The sequence below is a fragment of the Trachinotus anak genome, unplaced genomic scaffold, assembly GCF_046630095.1.
Source record: "Trachinotus anak isolate AG129_WGS33_773 ecotype Australia unplaced genomic scaffold, CSIRO_AGI_Tana_v1 ptg000033l, whole genome shotgun sequence".
Taxonomy (NCBI): Eukaryota; Metazoa; Chordata; class Actinopteri; order Carangiformes; family Carangidae; genus Trachinotus; species Trachinotus anak.
In genome coordinates this window covers 147,923-158,574 of record NW_027273884.1, presented here as the reverse complement: position 1 = coordinate 158,574, position 10,652 = coordinate 147,923, and the positions used below count along the sequence as shown (strand labels likewise).

Sequence of the window (10,652 nt, the reverse complement as noted above, 5' to 3'; positions counted from 1 at the left end):
TAAACAAGCTGATATCTGATATTCTTACATTCATCTCCAAACACTGATAATAACAGGCAGTTTTTCCCTACACAGCAGAAACACTGTGTTGCAGTTTTGCATAAGAAAAGTTAACTGTAAATTGAACTGAAACTGAAAAATAGGTTTGGTTGCAAAAGTGAGTGGGGAGGAAAGTGAAGACAAAAAGTGAAGCTTTTGATCTGACAGTGGGCACGAGTTTGAGTGTACTGGTAGTTCATGAATTGTGACAGTGTCATCTGAGTAGAGCCTGGTGTTATAAAGAAAAAAGGAAATCCAATACACTTTTTGGCCGTACTCCTGTGGGTGTTGCATGAAAAAGCCAGGAAAAAAATGAACAGTACAGGTGATTAATCAAAGACAAATAGGGAAATAAATATTTTTCTAGTTACATGATGACAATTTTTCCTCTCCACCTACCACCTCACCTTTGTCAACAGCCGGCCCCCTCAAAACATCTCAGAAAATGTGTCACCTAGAATTCTTTGAAAACTTGCAACATAAAGAGGCTAAGGACATACAGCCTACAACAACACAATGCATTCACCCTAAGGTGTGTCTCCCTATCACGTATACTGACGCATTCAAAGACAAGTTCAGGCAATGTGGCAGGCCTGTTCCTGGAAAAAAAAAAAAAAAAATGAAGCTAAACCTGTTGTCCCTGGAACTTTTTTAATTAGCATAATCACATCTTCTTTTTTAAATATGTTTTACCACTTTAACCATTTCTGAGAAGACTTAAACTCTCAGATAAAACCTGGTGCACAATCCTGTACCTGTCTGTACAATATGTGTGAATTCTCCCATTTACTGTGAATTAAAACTAAATAGTTGTTTAGGGTGCCACAGACTCTCACAGGATGGTCCCAATGTTTTCCACCCCAGGGCTGAGCCATATGTGGTCTCAAATCACCAAGGCTGTGAGTGTCTCTCTGGTTCCAAACATGATTGATCATATGTAAACCTATCAGCAACTCCCATTGGAAGTACCTGGAGATGGTTTCTGCCATAGCTGAGGTGCAAAAATATCTAGCGCTGGCGTGTGAGGAGAGAGAAAGAGGCAGACAAAGAGAGGGAGGGAAAGAGAGAGAAAAAAAGGAAGCATCTAAGGCAGCTTCAGTCTTTCTTTAACCCCACCCACGGGCGCATTTCTCAACACTGCGCTCCTCTACCTGTCGAGGGAACCCAAATCTCTGCGTTAAAGGACTCAAAGGATAATAAAACAACGTGAAATCGCCCGAAACATGCACTCACGCTTCTTTTGACTATGGACTAATACTTCTTTTGGTAAGTGAAAAACTCTTTGTGATGAACCTTTCATCTGCCTGAGATGAGTTAAGCTTCGTGAGATTCTAAGTTCGCGTTTCAGCTCGGTGGAAAAGAGCTTTTGACGTTTCTTGGTCTTTATGGGCCTACATATATATATGTTTAATGAGTTGTCAGCGGTCGCAGGAGAGGGACTGTATGTCTGAGGAGAGCCAAACGAAAACATGTCTATATAATGCCTACAAGCTGTGCGTAAAAGCCAGTTTTTTGTTGGGAGACTCGTGTCTACTCAGAAATACAACAGAATACTGACCATGTTTACTTTAGTTAAATACATATTTGCATAAATGATCTAAAGTAGACACGCTGCCTTTTCTAAATATATGTGTATATAAACTCTGGGTGTGTTAATAAAGTTGGTCCGACTTGTTTCCTTTAAGATCAGTTTGGCTAGAGGCCTACCCCTTACTTTATGTTATTGTTTGGAGTTATTAAAGATGGGGCTGATGAATGAGATCTGTGGGAAATGTTTTCACATTGTATCAGCTTTGGAAGATGAATTACTGATTTAAAAAGCCAGAATAAAAGGAGATTTGTTTTTAAAGACACCTGGAGTAAATGAGACACCACCATAATTCAATAGACAGTGAGAGCATGTTCACCCATTCCTCATTCTGCCACATCCAGGTTTGAAGATAAACCAACACCAGCAAGAGAGGAAATCCAGAGAAGAGAGATCTGACTGCCAGCCAAGGACATGGACTGGAAGACCTTCCAAGCCCTCCTCAGTGGGGTGAACAAATACTCAACGGCGTTCGGGCGGGTATGGCTCTCTGTGGTGTTTGTGTTCAGGGTGATGGTGTACGTGGTGGCAGCGGAGCGAGTGTGGGGCGATGAGCAGAAGGACTTTGACTGCAACACCAAGCAGCCTGGCTGCGCCAACGTCTGCTACGACCACTTCTTCCCCATCTCCCATATCCGCCTGTGGGCCCTGCAGCTCATCTTTGTCACGTGCCCGTCCTTCATGGTGGTCATGCATGTGGCATACCGTGACGACCGTGAGCGCAAGCACAAGGCCAAGCACGGTGAAGACGCCAAGCTGTACAACAACACGGGCAAGAAACATGGCGGCTTGTGGTGGACATACCTGGTCAGCCTCTTTGTAAAGACGGGCATTGAGGTCTCCTTCCTCTACATCCTCCACCGAGTGTACGACAGCTTCTACCTGCCAAGGTTAGTCAAGTGTGAGGTGTCTCCTTGCCCCAACCAGGTGGACTGCTACATTGGCCACCCCACTGAAAAGAAGGTCTTCACATACTTCATGGTTGGAGCGTCAGCCCTCTGCATTGTCCTAAACATCTGCGAGATCATTTATCTCATCTCCAAGCGCATTGCACGAATCGCAAACAAGATGAAGAGGCGCAATCGCAACGTGGCCGTGCATCATGAAGACTACAACGATGACCCCTTTAACAACTTAAACCCACCAGTGTCAAGGCTGGACATGAAGGAAAAGCCTCCATACTTCAAGGGTGCATACAAGTCTTCATACAAACCTTCAGCACTCAAACTTGAAGAGAAGATACGGGCCTCAGCTCCTAACCTGTCCACAACTAAATGATCAAAGCGGAACTCAGGCCAAATATCAAGATCTCAGCAGTGCTTGGGCTCTAACCCAATGACAAACCTAAAAAAAACAGACTCAGAGCTATGAGCCAAACTACAGTATGTGTCAGACCCTGGAAGCTGAGTCATCAGTACTGGATTCATCCTGTGGGCCCCTGTCCACATCTAAGACTCTCATGGAGTGCACGAACCTTGGTTTCCAAGTCAACATCCACAATATTTACAAGTCAGGTAGAGCCAAATTGATTTGGTAATGATATGTGAGGTTCCTTTTTGAATACAATAAAGGTCTGTGTGCCGTGTCACCTTCATCCTTTCCCCCCTGTTCAAACATTCCAGTAGAGTTTCACTCAGTCTTTCTTGTGATTGGAGTTTTGACACGGGAGGGGAGGGAAATGAGCCACTCGGCTGCACACAAGGAGGCAGGACACACCTGGCAGAGGTATTCACCCACCCTGCCAGTGTCTACAGTGGTGTGTCAGGGTGCTCTGTGAGTGTTACATGCACATACCAGTGATCTCTTTTATTCACTTTAAACTCAAATCATGGCTTCATATCACAGTTATGATGTCCTGATGATCTTATATTTGTAAGAAATGGTAATCGATTCTGCATTGTAGATGATGATGGGAGTATAGATGCTCCCAAAGTCGTGGAGTTATGGTCATACTTGAAGGTGTGCAAACTGGCCCAAAATGAGTTTTTTATTGCATTTATTCTCTTGGATAAGATTCATTGCAGCAACTAAATGCATATATTATTCGTATATTTCCTTATCTCTGCAGGCATTTGCTTGCTCTCAGGTTTATGCTGCACAGCCACATGTTGTACATAGACTGCCTGTGCTTTGACATGCTTGTATACAACCTCGCCTGATCCAAGAGCACTGTTGATTTAAATAAGGCGAAAGGAATGCTGCTGTTTAACTCTGTGTTGGTAGAGCTGAAATACAGTGGAGAACAAACACATGGCTCATTGAACTATTACACAATATTGAGTCACTAATCATCCACTGTGGACATCAGGAGAAAATGTATTTTCTGCACTTGTTGTTAATATTTTTATACATTTGTATAAATTAAATGTAAGTTTATTGAACCTGTGTTTCTGTTTGGAGTTTTAACAGTAAAGGCTGTTTACCTTGTGATTTTTATGGTTCCCATTTGGAAAATTGTTTCAGATTTATACACAGTTTAGCAAATACTTTAAAACATCATTAGGACCACTGCTAGCTTGCTAAAAATAATTATTCTGTCTGAAGGTAATACAACACATTTTTTTACTCCAATCATACTATCTGAACATTATGCAAGGAGCTCAATTTTTCCACTATTGACTCGTGACAAAATTTCCTGCCTTACTATCGGCAGGCTTACATGCCAATTAACCATTAATCATCTGAATTTGCTGTGAATCATCATGACAGGCTATTTTCCTGTCTGTGATACACATGATGTTTGTTTCTTTAGGTGTTGCAGAGCCCCACTTAAGAATCTCAATCTGCCCGTTGGACTTGTCAATCAGGTTTCCCCAAGGTGCGGCAAAGAAAACGGTTTTTGTTTATTCTGAATCATTTCCGCAACAAACTGTAAAGTCACTATGGAGATTGTTTATGATTAGCTCTCACTTTAGTACCATACATGGCCAATGATGGCTTTAAATCTTGATGCAACATCTATAAAACTGATGTTTTATAGATGTTGCATCAAGATTGTGAAGGACGGATGTTACAAATGCAAAGTTAAAGTAACAAACAAGTCTGACACCATGTATCTACTTATGCTGCCTATATGTTTTCAGATCCAGACCCTGTAGATTCATTATACTGTTGAAAAGGTTACATCAATGACACATTTCATTTATGAAATAGTGTTTATTTTTTAAAACTCAATCTTGTTTGATATGTACAGGCATATTAAAATAAATATTAAACAAGTAAAACTAGAAATCCTACATATGTTAAAAAAAAAAAAAAAATCAGTGGAATACAGCACATCCCTATTTTTCACAGACCAGCACAATATCCAACTGATGGTCTCCACAGATGCTCCCAAATAGATCATCAATTTGAAGACAGTGATCACAGCATACAGAGGATGATCAGAAATCAAAACAACACTTCTGTCTTTTCTGACATCAACAGTGAGTTTATCCATCTCTGGGAAATTTTTACAGGTTGATTTATCATTAGAAAAAAAAAGAAAAAAAAAAGATTTTTTCACTTTGGCTTAGCCACTGGCCAGAAAGTAATAGAAAGGCTTTAGACAGACAGATTCTGTATGATTAGACTGATTTTACATAAGGCACTGTTCCAGCTACGCTATCATGTAGTGAATATCTAATCTGACATTTCATTTTTTAAGAGAGAGTCTGGTCAGTACAATCCAAACATTAAAATATAATTCCCATACCGGTAGATGACAAACCAAACCAAACTTAAAATGGTGAGAACTGTACATAGAGAGAATGATGGCTCCAGCTTACATGGTTATGCTGCAGCGTACAGTCTGTGGATTACAGTTTGCAGGTGGCCTGGGCCACTTTGGAATTGGTCTTTCTGTTGAGGCTTCGACAGATGAAAGCTCCAGCATTCATCAGCTTAGAGAGGTCCACTCCCTGAGGTGAGGGCAGAAAGTCAAAGGCTCAAACTTCTGCATTTCAGGAGGAACTCACATTATACACAATAATGCTAACTAAGAACTGCTAACTAAAATATGTTTGACTTCGGTCCATTTGTTTGTCCAACGGTGAAAGGAAATTTAAAAGTTTAATAGTAGATTAATAACTAACACACAAAAGAAAGACCAATAAGTTAAGTCAGTTACTTCCTTAATTTTTATGTCACTAAACACAATAGCCAGTGTTGTATCTGTAATCTCTCCTGTATAAGGAACTAAAAGACAGCGGAAAGAGAAACAAAAGTTTGGCTTCTTACTGTTTGAATTCCAAGTCCATGCAACATATAGACTACATCTTCAGTAGCAACATTCCCAGAAGCCCCCTGGGCATAGGGACAGCCACCCAGTCCAGCTACTGACGAGTCTACCACATTGATTCCCATCTGCAAAACAAAGACAATATTTACCTCTGTAAGTTAACACTGCTCTAATAACGGATTAATCACCTGCAAATCATCATTATCATACCATCTGCTTTATTCAAAGATATTTTCAGGTGGGCTTAAAATAACCAGAATCATGACTGACCTGTAAGGCTACAAGGATGTTTGCCAGGGCCTGGCCATAGGTATCGTGGCAGTGCACTGCCAGGGCACTGACTGGCACCTCTCTGCTCACCGCCTCTAACATTTGAGTCATGCTACCTGGAGTCCCCACTCCAATGGTGTCACCCAGAGAGATCTCATAGCAGCCCATTGAGTACAGACGCTTCGCTACCTGCAAGACAGAGGCCAGGCTTGAGCTTGCGTGAACATAACTAATGTTATTTGTAGTTTTGGCAAAAGACGATTTTTGCCAGTTTACATAATGTAAACATGTACCAATAGAGAACTTACATGTGCAACTTTTTCAGGTGCCACCTTGCCTTCATACGGGCATCCAAGAACACATGACACGTATCTGTGACAACAAGAAATGTAGATGAGACTCATGCAAGAATCAAACTAAGATTCCAATGGTTGAAAGGTTTATTCATGGTTAAGAGCTAGCCAGTACCCTCTAACTGGCACACCAGCCTCTTTCGCCGCTTTCACGACCTCATCAAAGCGCTGTAAACTCTCATCCACAGAGCAGTTTATGTTCTTCTTACTGAAAAGCTCAGACGCAGCTCCAAATATGGCTACCTCTGAGGCCCCTGCCTTCACCTGTCGTAAGTGAGAGCAGGGAAAAGGCATTTTAGCGGAATATTTTGCTCAGTTTTAAGCTTTTAGACATACTACCTCTGGTGTAAGATACTGGATATAAAGTATTAGTATAAAGTACACTCACAGCAGCCTGGAAACCCTTGAGGTTGGGGGTAAGGACTGGATAAGACACTCCAGGTTTTCTACAGATCCCCTCCATAACCTCCACCTGGTCTGCCATCTGACATTGGGATAAAAAAACAAAACAAAAGAAACCAATTAGTGCTGCAGTTTCTGCACTGCCCACAGTGGGGTGTGTGCACTTTGCATATGAATTCCTCTGGAAAAACTGTCTCACCTGTGGAACCCATTTCGGAGATACAAAACTGGTGGCCTCAATGACGGGCAGCCCGGACTCTGACAACAAGTTAATCAGGTGTATTTTCGTCTCTGTTGGTACAATGGTCTGAGAGTGGGAACAGGAAAACAACACAAGGAAGAACTGAGATTGTTTGTTCTGGTTACACAACACATGAACTGTGCACCTGCTCCACCTCAACACACCAGTGATGGTTAATACAGTTAGATACAGTGTCGACGTCACACTGAGACGTTTCCTACCTGTAAAAGATGCTATGTAATTAAAATAACCAACTAGTTTTACATAAAGTTACCTTCTCATTCTGAAGACCATCTCTGGGTCCCACCTCCACTATTTTCACCTTCTCCGGAAGAGCTTGACCCGCTCTCACGCCAGCCTACACACACACACACACACACATTAAACACACACATTAAGCACAGAGGTAAACTAGCTTTAAGTGTTCAATAAGAAATAGCCTGCTAACACCACAGCCTCCCTCTGAACCGTAGAGGACGCCGACGGCGGCCTGACGAGCTCATGCTGTCCGGGCTGCTGCTGGACAAACGTTCACCCTACGACCCGCTGGCAGACAAAAGGAAACTCGCTGCTCTCACCTTTGCTGCGGAGCTGAACGCCAGGTATTGCTGACCCACTGCAGAACTCAAGGCGCTTCTGTTGACAACCCTCATGATGGCCGCCATGATGGTTCGGCCTCTGCTCTGACGTCACTTCTTCCTCAGGAGCGCAGTGAAGCGGCGGAGCCTCACAGCTGATGAGAGAACCGCGATGGCGCCATCTACTGGAGGTGAAAGGTGAAATTAAACTTAACCATATATGTTCTTTGTGCCCAGATACCCCGCTACAGAAGTACATTTAAAGCGCCTGAAAAGTATTTCTTTATAATAATAATAGTAATAATAATACTTTATTTTCATAGTACTTTTCAATACAAGTAACAAAGTACTTCGCATGAGTCAAATATAAAGCATCCCAACTAATTTAAATAAAACACCCGAACAAATCAAGGTGAAATATAAATAAAAATGAAAAAGACATCACACATTAAAAGCTTTTTTTTTAATAAAAATGTGTCTTAAGAAATGAGATAAAACAGCTGACTCTGCAAGTCCTTTGGTAGGTTGTTCCAAAGACTAGGGGCCCGGACAGCAGGGGCCTAGACCTTGGAATTATACCATTCATGATAAAACAAGCAACAACTAAAGTTAACGTTACAAATGATCTTGGTTGTGTATTTCTTTTACGCCATATCACTTTGACCTGCCCAACAAAGAAAGGCACAGGTGTTTGTAGTAACATTAATGACAGCTCTTTTTTTCCAAGTTAACCATGACAGTGTGAAACTAAGCCCAAATGCACAGTAGGCTATCAGGAGCCCGAAACCAAGACTAAAGTGCTAAGTCCTAAGACACAGGGAGGCAGCAGCGATCTCAGAGGGCCGATAGTCGAGGAGGGTCAGCTCCATCAGGTACTCAGGCAGGGTGTGCCCAAAACGTTATCATGTATTATTTGTATTTATGGATGTGCCTCTTGATGCTTACCTAATTCCAGACCGGCTTTGTCTAACAGAGGCCCACCCACTTCAAATCAGAGAGAATAACCAAAACTGTTTTAATGCCAGCGGATCATTTTGTGTTCATGTAGAGCCCCAGTGCTGTGACAAACTGCAACCTTTAAGCCAATGTTTTGGTTTCACCCTTTGTTGATGTGGCTTTAGCAAATAGACACACTATTTTTTTCTTCCAAAAAAAAAACATTACTGCTAATGTTCATGTCAAATGTACTTTTTCTAGAAATTAACCTGAATCGGATAAATTTCATATATATGGCCCAAAAATCTGAATGCAGGGCTCACAGTATGGACTGAAACTCCTTCAGGTGCCACCAAACAGATTAGATTGGCCACACAACCTCCTCTCCACCATGAAGACCTGGAAAGAGGACAGACTACACAAGCGAAGCACATCATTCACACATCCAGGAGAGGGAAACACATACACAGAGGGAGAGAGAGGGACAAGGAGGAGGCTGGGACTTCTGGAGGATGAAAAAATCAAGATCCAAAACATCTGGAGTGAGGCACCGACAGCCAAGAGAGGGTGAGAGGACCCAGGACGTCCGATGGTCCAGCACACAGAGCCAGAGAGAAAAGAGAGGACGGGGAAGAGAACATCTGGGGGACACAGAGAGAGAGAGAGAGGGAGAGAGACACATCTTTTTTAACTCCGGGGACAGACAGAAGTTCTGCGTTCTGAGACTGAAGAGAAGGAGACGGAATAAAAGGTTTAAGGAGATCAGACAGATATAAAGGGGCGCCTTAAAGTCGCTTCTGACATGGACAGGGAGCCAATGAAGAGAAGCTAAAATTGGTGTAATATGGTCAAACTTTCTGGATTTAGTTAAAACTTTTGCCGCAGCATTCTGAATAATTTTAAGACTCATAGTACAAGCATGTGGCAGGCCAGAAAACAAGAGTCTGGATGACACAAAGGCATGAATTAGGGTCTCAGCATCTGCCATAAACAGAAAAGACCGAATGTTAGCCATGTTACATAAGTGAAAAAAGACAGTCTTTAATGTGCTGATCAAAGGAGGGGGTGGGATTAGAAGTAACACCGAGGTTCTTGGCTCTCATGCTTAGAGAAATCACACAGTTGTTGAGAGTTGCTATCACTTGTATAAACTGGTGTCTATGTTGGGCCTGGCCAATGACCAGTGTCTCAGTTTCATCTGAATTTAGAAGGACAAGAACAATTTTTTTGACATCCGGCTTTTCACTGCAGCCAAGAAGTCTCTAATTCGATAATATGAGAAGTGCCATTCACTTTTCCAGGCACATACAGCTGAGTATCATCAGCGTAACAGTGGGAATTAATTCCATGACTGCGTATAATTTGGCCCAGAGAACAGCAAAGGGCCAAGAAGACAGCCCTGGGGTACTTGCCAAATATAACAAAAGTATGCACTGATCAATGGTACCAAAACTGCATCGAATAAGAGACGCACAAAAGTGGAATCTGAATCCATAGTAAGCAGTGGATATTAAAGTGGAGTGCTGGTTGAGTAACTGAAAGCAGATCGAAAAGGTTCAGAAAGATTCCTGTTGGATGTGTGGAGGGAAAGCTGCTGAGGCACAACTCTTTCTTGTACTTTTGAAAAGAATAGGTTAGAGAGATTAAAGGACCCTTGATGACGACAGTTTTTTTAAAAGTAACAGTTTAACCACAGCAGTGTAAAGGCTAATGTGGATGATACCAGACTTAAGTGATATATTAACAATATATAGTATAGTGGCTCTCAAAACTGGCCAGAGATCTGTGGAAAGCATAGCTGATAGAGGGTTAAGCATGCAGGCAGGTTTTAAAGCCAACACCAACTTAGACAATTGATTCCAGATATATTAGTCTCAAAATTTGTTCAAACTGTGACTCAACATGATCGGTTCTGCCGAAAAAAACTGGAGACGAGAAACTCATTTTGTATTTAATCTCATGTATTTTGTTGCAGAAAAAGTCCAGAAAATCATGAATCATTAAGAGTGAGCAGCCAAGAGGTGGC

The 10,652-nt window shown here is 42.0% G+C and overlaps 2 protein-coding genes across 2 annotated transcripts; one reads left to right on the top strand and one right to left on the bottom strand.

The window, feature by feature from the left end:
- The first annotated feature begins 1,077 nt into the window (after positions 1–1,077).
- Positions 1,078–4,057, top strand: gjb3 (gap junction protein beta 3). Its single transcript, XM_071471362.1, has 2 exons — positions 1,078–1,305; positions 1,972–4,057. Exon 2 carries the CDS (start codon positions 2,042–2,044, stop codon positions 2,903–2,905), a length of 864 nt encoding a protein of 287 aa, XP_071327463.1. The 5' UTR covers positions 1,078–1,305; positions 1,972–2,041; the 3' UTR covers positions 2,906–4,057.
- Positions 4,058–4,768: 711 nt separating this feature from the next.
- On the bottom strand, positions 4,769–7,840 carry hmgcl (3-hydroxy-3-methylglutaryl-CoA lyase). The gene is made up of 9 exons (XM_071471358.1): positions 7,691–7,840; positions 7,387–7,470; positions 7,071–7,178; positions 6,858–6,953; positions 6,585–6,733; positions 6,425–6,488; positions 6,117–6,305; positions 5,846–5,971; positions 4,769–5,526 (listed from the first exon to the last, which is right to left on the bottom strand). The coding sequence occupies exons 1-9, from the start codon at positions 7,775–7,777 to the stop codon at positions 5,425–5,427; spliced, it is 1,005 nt and encodes a 334-aa protein (XP_071327459.1). The 5' UTR covers positions 7,778–7,840; the 3' UTR covers positions 4,769–5,424.
- Positions 7,841–10,652: the final 2,812 nt, after the last annotated feature.